Below are 23,579 nucleotides of genomic sequence, written 5' to 3'. Positions count from 1 at the left end.
AATATTAATCTAATCTTGTCTGCATTTACTATTATTCCACAGTTTACAAGAAAATAAAATATATATTCTCTGAGAATATACATTTGAGAATATATATTCTCAAACAAAGCCTTTAAGAAAAAGCTGCAGTAAGGATAGACCACCTTAGGACTCAGAAGAGACTGCATGGGTAGTTGTGCCTTTCAGTCAGATGTTTAGGACATAATTAAGAACTGCTTTCACATCCATAATTATATTATATAATATTAATATATTAATATTAATTCTATCTTTCTGTTGCAATACATTATATTGCAACAGAAAGTTCCTTGATCTTCGTTTCACAAAGGATTCATAGACCACTGAAATGAACCCAAAATCCCACTTGCACATACTGAGTACCCTAAATCTCAGCCAGAAAGGTACTCAACACAACAGGAAGATCCACCTCACTTTTTTCCTGGCAGTCCCTCAAAGCTGCTGAGCACCAGATCAGCAAATACAGCTGTAGTGCTGTGTACCAACCACGGAGCCAGATCACTGCAGGAACAGGAGGGAGAAATAAGAGGAAAGAAAAAGGGAGGGTAGCAGATTTTTTATTTTAAATCATTTTGTTCAGCATCTATCTCCCCAAATCCTCATTTCAAGTACTCCATAACAGATTACCAGATAGGGCCTTACTGAAACAAAGATTATTTATAGAATTATTTAGAATCATAGACTCATGGAATGGTTTGGGTTGGAGAGGACCATCCAGTTCCAATCCCCTGCCATGGGCAGGGATGTCTCATACTAGACCATGTTTCCCAAGCCTCATCCACCCTGGCCTTGGGATGGGGCATTTACCACACTTGTAAACCCAAAGTATGCTTTGCTGCAAAGAAGTCAAATATTGTCTCCTTTTAGAGGATTCAGATATCAAAACACCCTGAAGAACTAATGATCTCTGGTTAGCTCAGTTTAATTTGGACAGCTCACAGACTGGTCAGCTCCATGCTCTATGCTAATGCACAGTCAGCACATTGCCTGATTCTGCACTACCTCACTTGGAAAAGCACCGGAGCATCTACAACTTCTGGGGCATAGAGAAAGAGCAACACTGCTCACTAGTTAGCCATAACTTGCTCTTGAACAATTCTGCATAAACAAAAGCATCACAGAGCCTTTTAACTGGCTTTAGCCAGTAAGAACAAAGTCACCAGAGTAAAATAAGCAAAGCCTTGGCTCATTCCTATTACTTCCCATTGCATGGACACAACTTTTTAGAACACACACACACACAGAGCATCATGACTAGTACAGAAAGAAAGAATGGCACTGTTCTCCTCAGGAAAGGGCTTGTTAGATTAGAACATCAGAGAGAAAAAAACACCTCTTTTTCTCTTTTTCCTTTAACAAATACTGCAGTTTATTGGACTAAAAAGAACGTTTTAAATACATCCCACATTTATGGTGGGTGGATTTGTACATATATGTTTGATTAAAAAAGAAGAATTTAAAACAGTACCTTAATTTCACAAGTCACACAGAGTGATCATAACCGAACAACCCAAGAGCTACAATATATACACACATACAGAACATTGTATTCTTTGAATTTAGAGAAGGTACATAAAAAAGCATACTGCGTTCACAGGCAGAACGTCTACAGCTGCAATAGCTACAAGATCACAGGTCATTTAAATAAACTGTGCCCCTCCATGACACTTTCTGATGCTCTGAGTATATCCCACCATACCTGTGACCTGAACTCCTCCTGCACCTATCTCCACACTTACTCCCCTCCCTTTTTGGCTTAAATAGGAAAGCGGAGGAGAAAAGGAAGCAAGAAATTTCCCTAGGGGAATAGAAGGAGCATTCACCAAAACTAGCACCAAGCCAGCTCTCCGCTTCAGCTTTCCTTCTCCTCCTGCTAGGCCTCTCTTACGCACCCAAACCCTCTTCTCCCCAATGGGGTTGAACCCTGGGCACATACAACCCGTCAGAAAGGGGCTGCCTAAATATTATCCAACTGAGCTCTGTGCTTCCAGTGCAGGCTGTACCTACATACCCTGCTCCCTTGTTTTTCCCCATAGCTGACTGTACTGTGGGGCAGGCGGGAAGACAGCACAACTGGGCTAAATAAGAGACTGGGAGGAGAATCACAGAATCAACCAGGTTGGAAAACACCTGTAAGATCATCAAGCCCAACCGTTACCCCAAGCACTGCCAAGTCTACAATCAAACCAGGGAAACAGACAAATAAATAAACACAGTTGATGTTTGTAAGCTATTCAACCACAACCTGCAACAAACACGAAAGAAACTGACACTGCGAAGAGCCTCTGGGGCTATCACGTTATGTGAAGCCACAAGTTCGCAGGAGGCGACCGAGGTTCAGCTCAGGGTACCCGCCGTGCCCGAGCCCTCCTTCCTCCCCTCCCACCCGTCCTCAATGAAGGGGGTTCCACACCGCGACCGACCCGCTCAGCGCAGGGCACGCCAGGATGCCCATGGCTGTGTGCGGCTATATTCCACACGCAGCGGCGGCTTTACAGACCGCATCGGAGGCCGGCCGGGCCCGGGGACCTGAGGGCGAGGGGCAGAGCTGCAGCCGGCACAGAGGAGGCCGAGCGCTGACTCACCCGCGCCGTGACCTTGTAGACGGTGTGCCCGCGGGGATGCCGCCGCGGCTCCGTCACCGTGTAGAAGCGGGCCAGGTCCCCGCCGCGCTCCCGCGGGCTCAGCATGGTGAACCCCCCCACCACCGCCGCAACGCCGGGCCCCGACCGAGGCGGAAGCGGCGTCCCGGAACGCTCCGCTCCGCCCCACCCGGGCGGTGCCGAGAGCCCGGCCGGGCCCGCCCCACCGCGGGGAGCGCCTGCTGGGCCCGCCGTGGAAGGCAACTGCTGTGGAGGGGCGGGCGCGATGCACTTATGGATGCTTCAGCTGCTGGGCGAGGCTGAGCCTCGGCGGGGCTGGTAGATGGCGACACCGCTTCCAGCTGCCGGTTATGAGTATCCCCAGTTCCTAACGGGCAGCTTGGATGTGGCCTTTTCCAGAGTCTGAAAGTCTGCCTAGCATGGCGGAGGACAAGGTGTCGTAGTCATAGAATCACAGAATCACAGAATGGGTTGGGCTGGAAAGGACCTTAAAGCTCATCCAGTTCCAACCCCCTGCCACGGGCAGGGACACCTTCCACCAGAGCAGGTTGCTCCAAGCCCCTGTGTCCAACCTGGCCTTGAACACTGCCAGGGATGGGGCAGCCACAGCTTCTCTGGGCACCCTGTGCCAGCGCCTCAGCACCCTCACAGGGAAGAGCTTCTGCCTTAGATCTAACCTGAACTTGCCCTCTTTCAGTTTGAACCCATCACCCCTTGTCCCGTCACTACAGTCCCTGATGAAGAGTCCCTTTCCAGCATCCTTGTAGCCCCCTTCAGACACTGGACAACTGGGGTTGGACAGAATGATCCGAAGGACATGGGTTTATACTCATCTTCTTTAAATTTAGCTGTAGCTTGCAGCTACTCAGATGCAGTGGTATCACATGCAAAAAACAACCAAAGAGCTAGTTGAAAATACACTTACTCAAGTAAACAAGGTATGTTTACTAGCGTGGTATACTAGTCATTTGATACCTCACACAGCTCATATAACCCTCTAGTGTAAAAACATGATTAGACAACCAGTTCTGGTATAAATTTGCTTATGACACAAAACTTGTTTGTAACAGCTCATAAGATGTGATAGTTCTGAGGTTTTAATGGTACAAACACAAATCAATGGGACTGAAGCAATCATTGACTAACCCCTGATAATTATACAATAGATCTCATTCAAATTTCAATAGCCAACCGATGAATCTCATAAGTCAAAAGCTAGCAATTTGGTGGGAGCAGGAAGGGAGAAAAAGCAGTAGGAGTACAGAACAAGACAGAGAACTCCATGGCTGAAATAAGAAAGACAATAAAAATGATCAGGTGTATGGAATAGTTTCCTCATGCAGCACAATGGAGTAGTCTGAGATTTTTCAGTGTGGAAGAAGGAATAATATGAGGAGACACGATAGTGGTCCATGAAAATCATGAATGGCATGGAGAAGATGGACAGGGATGGACTGTTCAGTCTCTCTTAGCACCAGAACCAAAGGCCAGAGAAGCTGGTATGAATGAGGTCATAAAACTAATGATAATAAAAGAGTTCTTCATAAGATGAGTGCCAGACCTGCAGGACTCTTGTCAGAGGATGTTGCTGATGCAGTTCGTTTGCAAATTCAAGTACTTGGGCGAGAGAGTCACTGAGAGTAACTAAAGAGACAAACGCACCAGGCTTAGGAAATCTGCTGAGCTGGAAACAGCTGGAGGCAGGGAAGTGTTCATTTGAAGTTTGCCCAGCCCCTGCACACCTCTAGGCATCTGCTGCTAACCACTTTTAGAAAGCAGGAAACTGAGCTCACTGGACCATTGATCTGAACCACCGTGGCTGTTCTGATGTGCAGTATAATCAATCAAAACACCCCTCGGTGAGTCTCCATTCATTAGGGAGTTTCAAAAGCTCAAATGACTCATAAAGTAATTTGGCTTCTAGTTACAAACCAGAATTTGGAGATACCATGTTGAAGAATATCTCTGAACATGGTGCAACCAACCTAGATGCACAAAATAATAATTAGAGGAGACTAAATAATCCACAATTGAGTGTTACTGCCTTATTAAGACTTTCCGAGATCAAGGCAAGAAATAATAGCAACTTTGAGATGAGAAACAATTTGCATTATATTCACAGGTTAATCTTTTTCTTATCTTCTATTTCGCTTCTTACACAATTCACTTTTATGCTTAGCAGCATACCTTCCTTTTCATTAAGGCTTGCCTTAAAAAAGCTTTACCCCTTTCCTTTTTCCAGCATCACTGCTGAGATTGCTATTATGGAAAAACCTTTGAAGTGGCAGAGCAACTTGGGTGTCTTATGCAGGTCAAAATAAAGAAACTAACTGCATTCTATAGGAAGATTCCCTTTGCTCCTAAAAATAACAGCAGTTGTTGTTGCTATAGCTATGGCTTACTGTCTTCTATCTTAGAAACATACCTAATACATAAGAATGCTTCAAAAATGACCAATATAGGTCTGGAAAATACAGTTGGGAAGTCTTGTACTACCCATGGATTATCAAGCTAATAGCTTTGCTCTCTTATTACAATGTGAAGAAACTAACAGAAAATGGACGGGTGTTTTTACCTTTTGCCCGTAAGTAACTTGCATCCAAGAAGCGGAAAAGCCGAGGTGGATTTGATATCTTGCCTAACTAGCGCTCCCCTCATCTAACTCTTTTTTCTAGTTCAGTCTTCCCTATCACTCCTGGGAGAAACTTACAATTATTGTTGTTTAAAGTCACTTTCATGGCACTAGTCACAGGAATGCAGAGCTAGTGTTGGACGTGATTGCAGTTCCTGCACAGCATCTGCGCTATTCGGCACTATTGTATTTCATACGCTCTGTACTACATTTCCTTACAGTAAACAGAGCCAGCATTTACTCTGTCCTTAGACGACCTCAAGAAAGCATTTTAACTGCTTAACCAAGCAACATCGACAGAGATAGGGAGGGCTGTTTATGCAGCTGAGAAGCAGCAGTGTGTCCGTCTGCAGGGCAAGCAGCTCTTCCACCCATCCCTCGGGCCAGGTCTCAGCAGAGCATATAGTCATAGAATCCCAGACTGGTTTGGGTTGGAAAGGACCTTAAGAACATCATCCAGTTCCAACCCCCTGCCATGGACAGGGACACCTCACACTGGAGCAGGTTGCTCAAGGCTCTGTCCAACTGTGCGTCTTCAGGTGCGTTTTAACCTGGGAACGTTAAAACACTGTCGTAGGTCAGTGGGGTTTGGTTTCTGCAAGCAGTAAGGACGCTGCTGCTGCCCTGACATAGGTACCTTAAAACACAGGGCAGCTGTCCCTTGACCCCACGGGGACACAGTAACGGCAGGAACATGACGGTGTACGGAAACTACAACATTAGCACGGCGTTGCACCCAGTTAAAAGAATACAAAGCCTGAAACCCGGCAACCTACACCCGGCTTTTGCAGCGCCGCGCCCCGACGGGTCCCCACCCGGAGCCGAAGCACCGCCCCCCGCCCCGCCTTTGAGGGGCTGCCGGGCCCAAGATGGCGTTCGGGCTCGGGCGCCGCCCTCTCGGACCGAACATGGCTGCGGGGTGCGCCGTGAGCCCTCGGACTACAAGTCCCAGGAGCTAGCGGGCGGCCGCGGGGCGGGTTCGGGTGTCGTCGCTGCGGGGTACGCGGCGCGGTGGCGGGCGGAGCTGGCGCTGTCCTGGAATGACCCCCTCTGGGGGCACCGGGGGTGTGCGGAGCCGATAGCGGGTCTGCCCTGGGCTGGTCCCGCACCGGGGCCCGCCGGGAGGTAAACGGGTTCGGGAAGGGGTGGGCGCTGGGCCTTGGCCGGGCCTTGCAGCCGCCTCGGCACCGCAGGGCACCGTGCGGGGCTGCGCGATGGCGGCCGGTCTTTATCCTCCTTCTCCTTCTCCAAGCCGCGGAGGCCGAGGCGGTCTGTGTGGGGCTCCTTGCAGCTGGCGTGGCGCTGGCGGCGCTGGAACCGGCCTGATCGGGTGGCGGGGCCCCGGAGTGGCCTGGCCGCGGCGGAGCGGCCCTGCCGAGGCGGTTGACAGCTCGAAGTGCCCGCAGAGCAGAGCGGGGCCGCGGTGCGGGGTTCCCCCGTGGAAGGGAGCCCGCTTCGGCGCTTCTCCGCGGAGCAGGCGGTTCCGGAGCCTTCCCAAAGGAGCGGCGCCTCTTCCCTTTCTGCCCCATTCTACCAGCGAGGTGCCCTGGGCTGTGGTGTTCTTCTGTGTCTGTCAAGCTGTTTGTGGTGGGTGTTTGCGGACAAGCCGGGTTTTGCTGAACGCTGTATTTAGGCTGAACGGCAGGGAGGAGGTTCTCGCTTTGGTTCAACTTCAGGCGCACCAAGCTTCGGTGTCTTTTGTTTGTAAGCTCAAAATACGCCTGCCTTTTTAAACAATGAGGAAGCCGGCGCAGAGCGATGCCACTCAGACATGCTTCCTGCTTTGTATTTGGTTTTGACACAGACATTCTTCTTTTCTGGAAAGCGAACAACCAACCTCCCCCTTATTTTCATGGCTTTAATTGCTAAGCTGTGGCTTTCCCACCTGGAAATGAAATAAGAACCCAAATCTAGTCGTTAAGCTGTTGCGAGAGATTCCATGAGTGTTAGTACCTCTGTTTCCCTGTCCTGTTGGCATTGTGGCTTGATGCAAGTCAACAGCTTTTTAAACAACTTAAAGGAAAGTGGTTTTCTTATTCCTTTCAAGTAGCTTTATCATCAAGTTAATGCTGCATGAAGGAATGACTTGTTGTAAAGGTCGTTCCACTGAGCACTTGAAAGATCTGAGAGTGGAATTCAGTAAGGCAGAAAATAAGTTGTAAGTAGTTATTCAGTTGGACAGTTTGGAAATGAAATGGCATTTGTAAATCTGAAAGGGAAGAATACACGATTGCTTCGTCAGGTCCCACTTTGCGTATCATTTAGATAAAAGTTTAAATGTCTTGTATGTATCTGAAAAGGTTTGAATGTCTTGTATGTGTCAACCTGTGGAGAAGGAGTATTTTGTATAAGCCATGACCAGGATGACTTGAGCGTAGGTAATTCAATCTGTGCTTTCTTTGGCAGACCCCCCATGCTGGCCCGTCATGTGCAGAGGCTGGGCAGAGACTGCATCGCCCACTGGAATGGTTCTCAGATACTCACCGTGAGCAACCCGGTTTACAGCTGTATGAGATGGGCCGGACACTATCCCTGGGCCTCATTTCCGCTTCCCGTTCCAGCTGATTCCTCAGCAAACTGGAGACTCCCTCCAGTTTTTGGACCTTGGAGACAGTTTCAGAACTGTAATTGGCAGCTTGATAACTTCATGCAAAGTTCTTGCTTTCACCTACCCAATCCCAGTATGAAATCTGAGGGAGAAGAACCATTGACAAAGAAGAGAAGAGTCAGTGGCCACCATGATACTTCAGCTCCTGAAAAAGAAACAGACTTCTCTGATCAGAAGGAAGCGTTGTGTCTTGCTGTAGCACGGAATGAAGAAAAACATAGCAGCAAGAAAGGTAAAAGGTGCTCTTTGCCCGTTTTCCTTCGTCTGTAAAGCTAAACCCATCTAACAAGCTATAAGCAGTCTTGCCTGTGCCTTTTGAGTTACTGTTTTTCTTGGCTTCTTGGTCAAGAAAACATCTGTCTTAAAAGCCTTACAGTTTGTAATGCTGTTCGGTTGTCACGCTTGCATTCTGTGCTGCCACACAGCCTGCCAGTGCTAGGTTCACTGTGACTGGCAGTAGAACACAGTCAGTTATGGGAGGGATTGCCCTCCTGGGGAGTCCTGAGTTTGATTCAGACAACTCTCTCAGGTGTCTTTTGCCAGATCCTGTCTGTGAACTAGGGAATCTTAAAGCAAAAAGATGTAGATAACTTGCTGCGGGGCTGAGCCGGGCTGGCAGCTGTATAGCTTTGTTTCTGGTACTGTACCTGAGCCTGTAAGCCCTGCCGGATCTCAACTGGCTTCTTTCCAAGCCACTTGGGTCATGAATTTTGTAAGTGGAGAAATACATATCTGAAAAATAATTGGATACTTAATGATGGGCAGATATATTCTTTAAAACTTTCACATAATAAATATGAAACTAGGAATGGCAGAAAAGCAAAACAAGCCTTTTTAGAAGTTGTTGGTAATTCCGAGGCTTATTAATGCTTTTGATTTCTCAATCTCAAATCAGGTTCGTTATCTGGTTTGGGAGCCAGTTGCAGCTTATGTCTTGAGTTTTTCAGATTGTACACAGGCTAGAAGTGAAGATGTTGTTTGATTTCTAACCCCTTCTTAGTCACGTATAGGCAGATCAAGATGCCCATGTCCTGTTCTAAGGGTGTACCTCAAACTCACATACCCCATCTCCACTGAGGAGGTAGTGGCAGAAGGCAGTGTAACACTGTGTCGGCAGACTGGATTTGGCTTACCAGTTTGACAACCTTCCTACAGGGAGCAGCAGGGTGGCGTAGTCTGACCACAACCATTTCCGTAGGACATACCAAAACAGTTTGAAATCCAGGGCATCTAATGATTTTGTGCTGTGTTTTGGGCTTGGGTTTGTTTGGTTTGGTTTTTATTGCTGCTTACATAAAGTTCATCTTGAACCGTGGTCTAAATCACTGCTAGTCAAATAAACTTTTAGAACTGATTAAGCAAAGATGAACAGTTGTCAGTAGAATGATTGCTAAGAGCAGCAAGAACTCATACAGTGTATTACATAATTTTTTTCTGCTTCATGCTCTTTTAACAGGAACCATCAAAAGACACTGGGAATATTTCTGCCAGCACAGCAGAACAATGAAAATCATTGAAAACAAAGAAACTGACCAAAGCAGTACAGAAAATGAGGCAAAATTTGATTTTACAGTCATGTCGTACAATATCCTCTCACAGAATCTGTTGGAAGATAACTCCCACCTGTACAGACACTGCAGGCAACGACTGTTAATCTGGACATACAGATTTCCCAACATTCTACAAGAAATCAAACAGCTGGATGCAGATGTGAGTAGACAATGAACATGTGGACATTTCTTTAGGACTGATAAACTGCAGTAGCAAATTGTTGCGGTTCTTTTTGATGGGTGGGTTGTCCAGTGAATCCAGCTGAGCTATTAGTTATGTCATGCTTAACACTAGTTTTGATTTATGCTTATGCAATTAATGTATTCTGTGCAATTTGAACTTGGAGCAAAGGCGAACTCTACAGTACATACCACTCATAGTTACCTTTTTTGTCCATAATTCCTGGAATTGTCTTTTTGGCATAACTTTGTTACTCTTCAGGAGCTCAGTCCTTTGTCAGAATCCCAAGGTGGTTGTAAATCAGTACTGCAGTGTACAAACAGAAGGCTCCAGGATGCCCGGAACTCTTTTAATGGAGTATTTTGAGGTTGATCTTTGGTTCAGGTTATAATACGGAACCTTGTTGTCCACTCTGTACTTAATGGAAAGTGTGCCCTTGGCCTCTTCATCCCACTGCTGTGGCATTTAGCCCTCCCCTAAACTGCTGGGAATGTATTAGCAGGTGACTACTTTGATTAAATTGAATTTCACATCTGAAAATGTGCAGCTGGCTGAGAGAGGGTGGGAAGAATTGGGGCCTTCTTCCCAATCTTAAGGAGCACTTTCTATAGGAGACTGAATCCTTTTGTGGAATTATGAAGGCAAACAGCCTCTGAATTATTATTTTTTATAGTATACCCATACAGAGTGTCCAGCAGAGGTGATGTAATATTTTGATATATTTACTAATCTTTTAATTGTGAACTTTTGCATCAGGTACTCTGTTTACAAGAAGTCCAAGAAGACCACTATAGAACAGAGATCAAGTCAAGTTTGGAATCCCTGGGTATGATGAAACTTTTATGACCAGTGTGTTGTCTTCTCCCCTGTCCCAGTAACTATTTTCCTCAAAAATTTTAGTTTAATAGAATCAAGTTTGCTTCTGTCACATGCAACAATGTTGTGTACCCCCTTTATAAATTCACTAAGTGCTCTCTTGAAACTACCTTAGTGTTTTCTATCAGAATTCCTGTTGGATAAGGTTTTTTTTCTAGGGTATGTTTTTCTGGCTTGAAATCTTCCAAACATCAGCACTTAACCATAGTCAGTTTATATTATTTTGGTTTTATACGGTACTGTCAGCCAGCCTAAATAGCACTGTCTTACCACTCTCCTGTGTGAATTTATGGAAGGAACATGTTGCTAGGGATGTGATTCCATGGTGGTTTAAAGGGATCTAAATCTTTTGTGCTCTACATCTCCTTCCAGTCCCAGGCCCCCCTTGCTTCCTGGCACAGGTTCTTGTCTGATGCCGGGAGTAGCTAGTTCAAGAACAGCACTGGATTGATAATCTTTCCTTCTTAATTTGAGGTAGACTAGCTCCTAGAACTGAATGTAAAGAAGGTAGAGTAATGGCAATACTGATTTATATCCACCTGAAATGTGGAACAACACTGTAAGGTCAGGCTTGTCTGGGCAGCTGAGCTTCCTGCTGCTATACATGGGGATCTGGAGCTTGCTGTAGCTCTTCCTCTTCCCCTCCCTAGCTCTCAGATGCATGTTCTGCCCCTTCTCCTGGGCCAGTTCTGGCACTCACTAGACCTCTGCCCTGGTGAAATCCACCAGTCCAGCAGAATACTATCCAGACTAATACTATTGTCGTGGATTAGTTTCTGTTGATACACTGAGTTAGCAGTGAGTGCCACAACAAGTGGCAGGAGCACATGGCCTAGAGCTACATAGTTGCATAAGTATGTTTGAGACCTTTATGTTTGAGACCTTTGTTCTATGAATCCTTTTAAGGTTATGATTTATGACTTACAGTGATTATTGCTTTTGATTGGAACACTTCACTGGTGTTACTCCTAAACCATTGTGGTTTAGGAATAACAGGAAAAAAAATACACAAGTTCGCTTTTATGTGACTTGTGGGGCTTCTTTCTTGGTTTGGTTTGGTGGGTTTTTTCCTCCACATGAGGAGAGAATCATAGAATCCCAGACTGGTTTGGGTTGGAAAGGACTTTAAGATCATCCAGTTCCAACCCTCCTGCCATGGGCAGGGACACCTCATACTAGACCGTGTTGCCCAAGGCTTTGTCCAGGCTGGCCTTGAACACTGCCAGGGATGGAGCATAAGAATATGCCTGGTATCTTAAATAGATGCTGACACATCACGAAAGGTATTATAACAGGTTTACCATAGTATCTAAATTGAAGCTAGACAGGGTAAAAAGGTTTTTACTATTTCTTGAGATAATTTCTATTTATACAATGATATTGTATGTTTGTCATTGCCTCTCTTGCAGGGTATCACTGTGAGTATAAAATGAGGACAGGGAGGAAACCCGATGGCTGTGCTATTTGCTTCAAAACTTCCAAATTTAGCCTGATTTCATCAAACCCCGTGGAATTCTTTCGCCATGATATTCCACTCTTGGACAGGGACAATGTGGGATTGGTGTTGCTTTTGCAGCCTAGATTTCACTGTAAAACTAATGCTGCAGTCTGTATAGCCAATACACATCTGCTGTATAACCCAAGGCGCGGGGACATCAAGCTGACCCAACTTGCAATCCTCCTGGCAGAGATTGCTAGTGTTGCTGCTCAGAAGGATGGTACCTTCTGTCCAATTATCATCTGTGGTGACTTCAATTCTGTTCCTGGTTCTCCACTGTACAGATTTATAAAGGAAGGGAAGTTAAATTATGAAGGACTTGCTATAGGAAAGGTAGGCTATGCTTTTCACTTAATACAAGTAAAGGTTGATGCTGATTAAAAGTATTACAGGATGTTTGTATCACTGTGTTTAAGACTGCCAGTCTTTAAATAGGATAAAATAAGTGCTTAAGCAAACACCTACTGTGTACTCCATTGGAAGATGACTCTTGTTTTAGATAAACTTTGAATTACAGTAGCTACAATAATTGTAAAAGCAAAAATGCAATTAGATGCTGAATCTAAACTGTTTCAGGTTAGATGGTTTTTGTTGTAACCTCTTGTTATGTAGCTGTTAGATGTGTCAAATGCTATTTAATAGAAAGTAACTGGAGTACATACAATGAGAAAACATGGGGGAAAATAGCCCCACTGGTGTCTGTTGCTAGTGAGTAGTTGTTTCAAGCCCTGCTTCAACTTGACTTGCTCACAGAAGAATAAGTGTTGTGAAGATGAAGTGTCTGGGGAGCTGTGTATACTCAGCCCCGTTATGTTGATACGTGTTCTTGGTAGTATTTCAGCTTAGCGTCAGAAGAACTGGCTTGGAAAATTGGGTAGCTGCAAAAACAAAGGGGGTGTTCATAAGGGATGTTGTTACTTTGACAAACCATTATAAAAGACTTATTTTAAAGGCTGTGGCTTTTCTTTGCTTTAAACTTTAAATAAAAAGTCCACTCATTTCATATTGTTTTTCTTAGGTCTCTGGACAAGAACAGTTTCCAAGGGGACAAAGAATTTTATCTATTCCAATCTGGCCCCAAAAATTGGGTATTTCACAAAACTGTGTGTATGAAATAAAACAGCAACAAAAAGAAGAAAATGCAGGTCAGTTGCTGGGTTGATGAATTTTGTGGACCTTTGAAAACATCGTTTGGATCGCACTGAAAAACATGTTCTGCTCTAGTGGAGGGGGAAGGCAGTGAGTCTGTAGCTTGCCAGACTTCCCTGTTGGGCTCATTTGAGTGTGAAGTTATGGCTCACATAAGCATTTGCAAATTTGAATCTTTAGAAGGTAATAGTTAGAAATTGCCATTCAGGAGCTGGTGCATATTCTTTAAACTACTGTGATTGAATCATGAAAGCCAGTTGTGCTTAACTAGAAAAAGAGAGATGGAAGAATGCAGCACATGTATGTAGTGTGAACCCACATTCTGCTTCAGTGGTTATGTATCACAGTGAAGGCACTTCATGGAACAAGTGGGAAGAGCAAGTGATTCCTTCCTTACTACGTCTTTCATCCACCAATTTTAAATGAATGGGACATAATTTGGAAGTCTTTGGAGAGCTTATGACAAATGGAACAGAAGAATTTAATCCAGTTTGTATCTTGCCTGCTGCAAAGATACTTGTCTCTAGCTTTTCTTTTCTATAGATCTTCAATATTGGTCTTGCTTACATCCTATTTTTAAATGCAAATTGAATGTATTTTTGTTTTACAGGAGAAAAATTGGAAGCAGGAAAACTGGACAATGCTCAGGAGATTGTAACAGCATCTGAAAAGTATGTGTTGGGGGATAAAAAATGGATTTCCTAGCTTGGGGGGGTTTTCTTAGACCAAACTTGTTTCTGATTCCAGATGTGAATAGAAGATGCTCACCCAACCCAGTCTGCCCACCTGGGTTAAAAATCATCGTCCATTTAAACATGCAAAGGCTGATCAGGCAGCAAAGGACTAGAACTGGAATTAATGGAGTGTGGGTTCTTGCAGGAACCTGCAGATACTATTTCAGAATGCAGAGGCGAAGTGTCAGTGCTGTTTAGGGGGCACTTTCTGTCTGCTTATTAGAAAACGCCTTTGACATTTTTGGTAACTTCTTGACATAAACAGAACATTTGCTCTGTAGTGACATTGTAGGAAAGCTGGGAACTTCTTCATTGCTCATTCTTTCTAGGAAAGACAAGAAAATAAGGTTCTTTTCTTTGATTCCTGTTTAGGGTGTCTTCAAAACTGCAGCACCATTTTAAGTTGTCTTCAGTCTATTCTCATTACTTTCCTGAAACTGGGATCCCAGAAGTAACAACTTGTCACTCCCGAAGTGCTGTCACCGTGGATTACATTTTCTATTCTGCAGCAAACGATGATGCTGCTGCCCAGCCAGGTAAAGAAACAACTTTCTAATTGTTTTCACCAAGTGCTAGATGGGAGCATTTGGATGCTGTTCCAAGGGAAATGCAGTGATAATTCAATCCATATGAATTACCTCAGAGGTTTGTGGCAGTTTATTCTCAGCTGCTATCTGAGAAATGGGGCTGGGCTTGTGATCTCACCACAGTTGGGCTTGTAGTGCCACCCAGGGCAGACTTTTCCACGTAGTGACCATTGCTGTAGTTGCCATCTCAGCATGGAGAAAAGACCTGAGGCTCCAGAAAAGCAGCAGTGTAAGTAGCACCTGAGAATTACTGCTGTCAGTAACTCCTGCAGGATGGTGGTGAGCGAACCTACAACAAAGCAGTGTTTCTAATCACATCCAGTTATGAAAATGGTGAACAGTTTCTGATGTGCATTAAAAGGGTTTCTTAGTTACTTCTCAGATAGTCTTGATGTAATGTCTGTCAAGTAGATGACTTCTGTGCTCTCTTGCTCTGAGAGCAGTTGCTTGCCTGTGCCCAGTTGTCACGCTCTTGATTGTAGTTGCAGCTGGAACTCACCAGATGGTGCAAGAAAGACACGGTACCTCTGTGGGTGTATTTCTTGATGGGTAACACATCCATCCTTTACTGCTTTGTGCTCTTACCGTGGATACTTCCCAGCAGTGTGCTTTCCATGTCATCAGTAGTTCTGTGTTTTATGCCATCATCAAGGGTCACTGCACAGTGCGGTGCTATCAGATCAACAGCTCTGCAGAACTTGGAATAAAGAAATCTGGATTCTACTCCTGCTCCCACTGTAGATTGCAACTGATTTTTATAAATTAACATTGTTTTTAATATGTGAAATAAAAATACTCCTTTCATTTCTTATGCATGGAGACTAGATTGTTAGAATTCAGTGAGTCAATGCACAGAAGTCTCATTTGTCATAACATGCACAGTAAGTACTACCTTAATGTAAAATACCACATACAAAAGCTTCACAATACAGAAATAAAAACTTTGACTGAAAAAACAGGATATGAGAAGTACCTAAATGACTTCTGAATCCTGTGTGATTTCAGAGTGCATCCTGTGCACAATTTAATCTTAATTCACTTGTTTATCTATTTTTGTTGCACCATCATTGTCCCAGCAGAGCTATAGCACTACTTCCTTTCTGCACTTGTTTTTCAAATAGATTCTTCACCCCACATGACAGTACAGAATGGGACAAACTTGGAATTTTCAAACTAGGTTAAACTGGTGTAGTTTTTATTCATTAGCTCTTAGAAACTAAGTAATAGTAGTTGTAGAGTGCTCTGAGCTGACATTAATCACTGCATGCAGGCCAAACAAACTGCTCCTTTGTAGACACGCAGGTGCTGCGCCAGATGATAAATCTGGCTCAAGGATGTGTGTGCTCTAATGCTACCAAGGCATCTTCACAGTAGAAGGGCTTTTCTTCAGAGCAGCCGTAAACAGCTGCTGGGTTGTTAGAGAGCTGCAAAGCTGGCAGGTGCCAAAGGAGTGAAGCTGTTGAACTATGTGAGGAGTTAAACAGTTGCTGGATAATCCTTTAAAATGTGCCTGCTGGTAAGTACCAGCTTCAGCCAGGAAGTCCTGGAATTGCTGATCACTTCCATACAGAAAGTATTTTTGTCAGAGTTACAGCTGCTGTTCATGCTGGCCCTGAAAGCACTCAACCTGCTCAGCATCATCCCCGTGCTCTGCAGGCAACAGCTAGGGTTGCAGACTAGTTGGCTCACTCAAGTAGATAGATCAAGAAGTCTAAAAGTTTGATGCATCATGGGAGGATCTTGTTCTCAATGGAATTTGAGTTGGAGAAAACTTATGATGGTTTTCTGCTTGGTTTTGTTGGTTGGTTTTTAGAATCATAGAGTCAACCAGGTTGGAAAAGACCTTTAAGATCAAGTCTAACCGTTCCCCAGCACTGCCAAGGCCGCCACTCAGTTTTCTTCTTTATTGAGGGGACAAATATTTTAAGTACGGTGTGTAGTAACAAAGGTTGGGCAGGGACAGGTGACTTTAGAGTAGGGGTCTGCTACAGGCCACCTGACCAGGAAGACTGAGCAAATGAGGTCCTCTATAGACAGATAGGAGCAGCCTCATGTTCACAAGCCCTGGTCCTCGGGGGGGACAACACACCAGCAATAAGCAGTCCAGGAGGTTCCTAGAACATGTTGATGATAAATGCCTTCTCCAGGTGATAGAGGAGCCTGGACCTTGTTCTCACCAACCAGGAGGGGCTGGCAGGGAATGAGAGCTCCACATGTCTTTAGGCAATTAGGAGTAGGTAGTCACAGGAAATAATGGAAGAAGATCCCTTTCTTATGATGAACATCTAGGAAGGGAAATGCCAGAAGGCTTTCACCCTTATGATCAAGAGTTCCTGCCTGGCGGAGAACTGTTCTTGAGGATACACAAATAAAAGTTTATGTGAACCAGCAACTCTCAAAAGATGCTTAATTTTGCAAGTGTCAGCTCTGTTGGGCACCGCTGTTGTGCTAAAGTACAGGCCTGGATTGAGGCTTTTCAGAGATACAATGAACAACTCAATCCCTTTCTACCTCTGCAAAATGGAGGGGTAGTGTCCTGAGTGCTTTGAGTTGTACTGATTGTAAGTTCTGCTGGGAGAGCAATCATAAACCAGAAGAATTTCTGAACTCCTTATTGGTGCTGTTACATGGAACAGAAATGACTTTGAGATTATTTGTGCCCTAGGGTTTTCCTCTTTCTGCAGGTGTGTGAATGTGCGATTCTCAGCCCACACTGATGAATGTTCCCATGTTTTGTTCTGTTTGTGTTTTAACCAGGAGCAGAGGATTCTTGTCGTGGAGGTCTGAAACTCCTTGGCAGGCTGGCACTTCTAACAGAGAAAGATCTTTGGACTGTTAATGGTCTTCCCAATGAAAATAACTCTTCTGACCACCTGCCCTTGCTGGCAGAGTTCAGGCTTATTGAACGGTAATACCCAAAGGACTTTTCGTGTAGATGAAGTTCCCTTCATCTTCTCGCTTCATGTGATGATCACTGTCTCTTTGAAGGTTAATTCAAGCACTGCTGGTCCGGTTTCAGTCAGTTTTTTGCATGCTGAGTTGTTAGTGTTGTGTAAAGTAGACTCTTTAAAGAGACTCTTTTTTTTTTTTTTAAGGTTGAAATTACTTTATGAAGCCTTTAAGGCCAAAAGAAAAGATTTTTACATTTGCTTCCTCTTTGATAACGGAAAACAGCTGTGCCAGCCTCGAAGTGGCATTATTTTTCACAGAGATGCTGTAAATGGTTTTTATTGTAAATCAGAGTAAAAATGATTATTCTGAGAACCGTGTGCTGCTTCATAGAATCATGGAATGGTTTGAGTTGGAAAGGACCTTAAGATCCTCTAGCTCCAACCCCCAAGCAAAGGCGAGTGTATTTGCATGCACAGCCTGTTTTCTAATGAGCAGAAGATCATGTTTTACTACAGCAGTGCTCTGTAGACACTCCTGTCTAAATCCTTCTGCAAAGGAATTCACTTAGACTGTAGTCAGGCTGGAAGCTGCAGAATTACACCTCCAAAGGAAGAAGGTAGCTTTGCAATGAGGCAGAGTTTCAAAGGTTACTTCTTAAATTTCTAAAAGGTTAACCTTGGGTAGCATTCACTGGCATCTTCTTTAGACTACCTGAAATAAAGCCAGGTGTAATTAGCACAGAACCTAACAGAAACCTGATCTACTGTAGGAACAAAACAATCACTCCTTGACATCTTGAGGCTTCATATGCATTGAACAACTGGGGGAAGGGAGTTTGGTTTGCCACTAAGTTATTAAAACTGGCAAGCTGTATATTAAAATGACAGATCCTGAGGTATTAAACGATCAAGAATTGTATTTACTCTCACAATGCACAGACAAACATACCATTTCCAACATTAAAAGACTTCCTGAACAGTAAACTTGCAGGAAACAAGTCAAACTACATGTGGGTATGTATGTAAGACTGCCTTAGCAGTACCATTTGGAGAACTGTCTTTCAGTGTAGTGCTGGAAGACCTGCACCCGTGTTCCTGAGATCACATTCAGATGTGTTTGGCTCCTAGAAACATTTCTTTGTTCATTCCTTTTCCTGACTGCAGAATTACAACCGCAGTTACATTGTGCTTTGAGAATAATGCAGTAAGTACAGTAGCAGTAACCACAAAACCAGTTGAATTGAAAAAGTCCTTCAGAGTTCCATTACAAAATATGATTACTTACCAAAGAATTTGGAGGGAGGATATTTTTCTCATAAGTAATTGGGAATAAGGATCTTCCCTCTCCTTGAAGAGGACTGCGTATTCGATATTGGATGCTGCTTGATTTAAATATGAGTATTCTCAAAGCTGGAACTGATAAATGCAAAGATACTTGAATAAATGCAACAGATTTCTGGATATGTACAGGTTACAGCTAAAAAAGCTGTTGCAGCAACTCAGTTGTAGCAACTCTTGTAGCCTAAGGAACTCTGCTAGTCTGGGGGACTGTTGCGTTATCTCCACAGCAGACAAATGTGAGCTCCTGTGTGTCTGCACCCTCGGCAGCACAGAGGCAGCTGAGCAAGGGAAGGCAGGGAACAGAAAAGTCCTGCTCTTTGCAATAAGCTTTGTCACTCCTTGAATCTAGGAACAACAAATAGCTTTTTTGGAATAGAAACAGAACGGGACAAAAATTAACCCTAAGACTTAAAGAGAAAAAAAAACCCTCAAACTACCATGATCCTTTTATTGAAGTTTCATGCTGTGCATAAACATACAAGTGATGTAGAAAAACCCCAAACCAGAAGTCATGCATGTTTCCTACATTATTTGACCACTTTGCAGTCACTAGAACCACACTTAAGACAAATGCCATCATCGTGAAGAGTATTTCAGCTGAACTGCAAAACAGGAACCAAAAGCAATTTGTCACATGCCTCTACAGCGTTCAAAAGTTTCAGTGCTAAGTTAGAGGTTAAAAGAAAATAACTCAAGTGTGGTGGACAGTGGTAAAAACTATACACAACCACCATTAGTTGAGCTGAAGTAAACCATGGTTTCATAGAAAAAGCTTGCAACGTATCAGGTAACTTTGTGCTATAGGCTCCAGCTGATCAAAGTAAGTTTTTCACATCATTTTATCCAAGGGATACATGAAAAAAAACCTGTTTAGGTCACAAGACACTAAACAGCACAAAGTTTAACAGTGAAACGCTGCCGCTGGTGTAAATTGTACAGGAATTCCTACCAAAAGAGTATTTCTCTCTTTTCAACTTCGCTCCTGAACCACAAAAATCGCACACAGGAGTGGAAAAGTTGACAGAAGGAGGAATGGGAAAGGCCTCCCTGTAATTGATATGGTAATTTGTATAAACAAGTGTATGTAATACATTAGACAAGTCTTTCTAGACTTTCTGCAGACTCATTAGTAGAAAGCCTTCCACTGGTTGTGGAAGGTTGCTGGGTCTTGGTATTGTCCTCCTGTCCTAGGGTAGGGGAGATTTATTGACTTTTTTTGGGCAATGAGGTCTGTGTACAAGCAATCATCTCCTGTATTCATTCAGTTGCTGACTGACAGAAGTGTTCTAGGAGCTTAAATCCTTCAGTTTGAGTAAGCATTATTGTCACTATCTTACAATGTCTTGTCTTCATCGAGATCCCAAAAAAGTCAGTGCCCAGGAGGGGAGGTACACAAGGCCCATGGCAGTATCATCTACAAGCACAGCACAAAGGGTAAAGGCTGGACTTGTACAATAATCCAGTTTCTATTTAGGCACCTAATGAAATAGTTTCAGGAATGCAGCACTCACCAGAGAACTTCACTAATGCGAATGGCGGACCCCAGTGAAAGTCTTACCATGTCTCTTGAGCAGGCCAGTGTCCATCACAGGTCCTCAGCTAAGTCTTAGAACAAAAAGACTGAGTAGGGAGGAAGGAGACAAGCTTGATTTTCAGCCATTTCAGCCATTAAAGCTTCCTTATTCAGGTCTAAGCTCTTGTTATTACTACAACACATACAGGAAAAACTCCCTACAGCAGCACGGCAGAAGGTTAACTTCAGCCTGCAATGTCTGATCTTAATATAAGATGTCAAGGCATCACCATCTGAGACTGCTCAGCCTTTCAAAGACAAGGTTCAAAGCTACACCAACTGCTGAAAGAGAAGCACGTGGGCTCAGGTTAGCATTATTCCAGGAACATATACAAGAAACAAACGGACTGAGAGGTGAACACTTGTCTCCACAACAGCAATCTCTCTGTTTTGTGCTTCAGCAGAATAGTCCGGAAAGACTAAAAGCTTGTGACAACGTATAAAAACCTTATGAAAGTTTAAAAATTCATTATTATCATCAGTTAAAAACCCAAACCCTCCTATCTTGCCTAATAAGATGTCAGTGTTTAAGAATACACTTTGCATATTACTATTAACAGCTTTCAGCAACATGCACAAAATAGTAATAGAGGTGGCAGTAAAACATCCAGTGCTGGTTTAATACTACCAGAAATGCTGGGAAACAGTACAAATTAGTTACAAAACAACAATACTGACAGTTTTGCATATCTATTAAGTTTAGTGAGGTAATTTTGAGACTTTAAAAACTCGTGCCACTTCTGCACTGCTTGTTTTTATTGCTGAATTGAATATTAATACTGACTAGGATTTGTTTTAACTGCACTGCACCCCAGCACATCTTAACACTAAGAATATTGATTTCTTAGTTTTCCCATTGCTACTACCCAGCAAAATGCCCAAGTTCAATTAATACTTGTAGAGGCAAATTGTATTTGAAGAAACTCTCACACCACTGGAGTCATCTGCTACATGATGAAGGGGAAAAAACATCGTATCCTGGCAAACCTCACTGTAGGTTCCTCTGCACTGATGCCTTTTCTATAAATTGAAATAGAATAAATACTGCCACCAAAAGCAAATTCCCCCCCATTCTATTTTCTAGGTAAAACTTTCACCATAAGAGTCCACAAGTTAATAAATTGTCCCATTCCTTTTTTCCTTCCAACGGAGTGCAGGTAAAGTGCAGCGGGAAGCACCAGGAAGCCCTCTGTCCAGCATATGGCTTTGTTAGATGCGGAGCTGGTAGCCGACCTCGTTGAGTGTAGCCAGGTCTCCTTTCTTGTCCACCACCGCAGGCCTGCAAGCAAAGGAGGGAAGAGGGTTCTGCTCACCAGTAATCCCACACGGCCATGCAGGAGCACAGAGAGCAGTGGGCACCTCTGACTTCAAAACAGGCCCGACTGGATCCAGTTTCCTCATCATAAGCACAATCCTGCTGGATCTGTCAGGTGAACCGGTGTGACTGAGCTACTCCTGTGAAGTTTTCCCTGAAGCCAAGCACCAGTGAGGAACAAGCTGTCTCATCCTGGGGTCCTGGGAGCACCCCTCTCCTGAGTTGAGAGAGGGTTTAAATGAGCACTTAAGAGCAGACACATCCTGCCCAGGATCTACCCCAGAGCACGACTCCGGGTTTTAGAACGAAGCAAACAGGCAAAGCTTCTCACATGGCCACAGTGTGTTGTTGCTCTGAATTAACCGTTTCCTCTAGGCTAGGTCCCTGTGAAGGGCTGCAGCCCACCAAACAGAATCATAGAACAGTTTGGGCTGTAAGAGACCTGCAAAGCTCATCCAGTCCAACCCTCTGCAATGAGCAGGGACATCTTCAACTAGATCAGGTTGCCCAGAACCACGTCCAGCCTGGCCTGCAATGTCTCCAGGGATGGGGCATCCGCACCTCTCTGGGCAGCCTGTGCCAGCGTTTTACCATCCTCATTGTAAAGAATTTTTTCCTCACATCCAGCCTCAATCTCCCTCTTTTAGTTTAAACCCGTCACCCCTCGTCCTGTCACAACAGGCCCTGCTGAAAAATCTCTCCCCATCTTTCTTATAAGCCCCTTTTAAGAACTAAAAGGTGCAATAAGGTCTCCCCAGAGCCTTCTCTTCCCCAGGCTGAAGAACCCCAGCTCTCTCAGCCCTTCCTCACAGCAGAGGTGCTCCATCCCTCTGATCATTTTTGTGGCCTCCTCTGTACCCTCTCCAACAGGTCCATGTGCTTCCTGTACTGAGCACTCCAGAGCTGGATGCAAGACTGCAGGTGGGATCTCACAAGAGCAGAGGGGCAGAATCACCTCTCTGGACCTGCTGGCCACACTCCTCTGGATGCAGCCCAAGATTTGATTGACTTTCTGGGCTGCAAGCACACATTGCCCGCTTGCATCCAATCTTTCACCCACAGAAATTTTTCATCAAACAGAAGACACAAGATGAACTCCTTTCAGTCTCCTTCATCTTGTGTTCTGATGCAGTCCAGCCATTCACTGCAGTAATCACATGCACATGTAGAATGCTGTTAGGTCATTAAAATATATCAACAACTGAACCACAGGAAACCTGGAGATTGAGCCATCAGTCTCTCCCTATTTAGCAGGCAATGGAAAAGCTCCTGCAAAGCTGTCAGATCGAAACAATCCTGTTGATGTATAGTCTATGGAAGTGTCTAATCCAGGACCTTACTCCAGGCTCTTAGCTATTTTCACACTAAGTTGTATGTTTGCTTTTCTAAAGAAAGGCATGGTTTAAAATACATTTCTCCTCATAGACTCTAGAGCACGTGCACTCCACTGCAGAAGCATGGCTTAAAGCCTGAGTAGTACAATGTGAAGCTTTCCTACAGCTCCTCAGACCTGGCTTCCAGCTGTTGAGCTTTGCTCATCGTGCAGCAGATGAGTTTGCACACACGAGGCTGACATTGCTGCAGCCCTAACACGCCGAACGTGTAGCTCACGTATGTACACATACATACACGTGCGTGGCAGGGCCTCAGAAACAGTTCTGAATTCTTTCACTCAATCAGTTTTTATTTCTTATTAAGAGCAGAGCTGCTAACACCACATCTCTGTGAGAATTTGCACAGCATCTGAGAGCTGGAGCCATTGCTATGGACAACTAATGCACTTCTGCCTAGTCACACACTGAACACAACCTGAGTTTCTGCCATGTAGCCAAGCACCTCTCCATGAATAACCCCATCACCCTCTTTGCAGTACTGCCCTGCACCCTGCCTTGTGTTTGTAGGTACTTCATAGTAGTGAAAGAGCCCTCTGTGGTCTCTGTCACTGCAGGAAGGGATCACACCTGAAGAAATCACTGTAAGACAGTTTGGATTTTTCCCACTTTATTCCTTCAGAGCAGATGGG

The 23,579-nt window shown here is 44.3% G+C and overlaps 3 protein-coding genes across 13 annotated transcripts in view; 1 reads left to right on the top strand and 2 right to left on the bottom strand.

Moving 5' to 3' along the window:
* Positions 1-2,747, bottom strand: part of RPS6KC1 (ribosomal protein S6 kinase C1) — a 91,846-nt gene extending 89,099 nt beyond the window's left edge. For all 5 annotated transcript variants that reach the window (XR_013956733.1, XM_080616857.1, XM_080616858.1 and 2 more), the window contains exon 1: positions 2,604-2,747. Coding sequence is in view for 4 of the 5 variants with exons in the window: in XM_080616857.1 (XP_080472983.1) it covers positions 2,604-2,708 (105 nt within the window). In the remaining variant the exon portion in view is untranslated. The remainder of the gene's footprint in view (positions 1-2,603) is intronic.
* Positions 2,748-6,220: 3,473 nt separating this feature from the next.
* On the top strand, positions 6,221-21,590 carry ANGEL2 (angel homolog 2). 6 transcript variants are annotated; one of them, XM_080615789.1, is made up of 11 exons: positions 6,221-6,378; positions 6,506-6,794; positions 7,660-8,093; positions 9,318-9,571; positions 10,349-10,418; positions 11,878-12,299; positions 12,985-13,111; positions 13,726-13,786; positions 14,222-14,385; positions 17,194-17,344; positions 21,394-21,590. In XM_080615789.1, exons 3-11 carry the CDS (start codon positions 7,667-7,669, stop codon positions 21,452-21,454), a joined length of 1,737 nt encoding a protein of 578 aa, XP_080471915.1. In that variant the 5' UTR covers positions 6,221-6,378; positions 6,506-6,794; positions 7,660-7,666; the 3' UTR covers positions 21,455-21,590. The 6 variants fall into 6 exon arrangements, with proteins under 6 accessions (XP_080471915.1, XP_080471913.1, XP_080471918.1 ...); XM_080615787.1 differs by having other exon boundaries at positions 6,506-6,840; XM_080615792.1 differs by having other exon boundaries at positions 6,506-6,840; positions 21,399-21,515.
* The window catches only part of VASH2 (vasohibin 2), a gene marked incomplete at its 3' end in the record, with an annotated part of 32,792 nt that continues 30,663 nt past the window's right edge, over positions 21,451-23,579 (bottom strand). For both annotated transcript variants that reach the window (XM_080615794.1, XM_080615793.1), the window contains one exon: positions 21,451-21,520. In XM_080615794.1, coding sequence (XP_080471920.1) covers positions 21,451-21,520 — 70 coding nt within the window. The remainder of the gene's footprint in view (positions 21,521-23,579) is intronic.

Source organism: Psittacula echo (genome assembly GCF_963264785.1).
Source record: "Psittacula echo genome assembly, chromosome: 4".
Lineage (NCBI taxonomy): Eukaryota > Metazoa > Chordata > Aves > Psittaciformes > Psittacidae > Psittacula > Psittacula echo.
The sequence above is the reverse complement of the archived record's forward strand: the minus strand, read 5'-3'. Positions and strand labels throughout refer to the sequence as shown.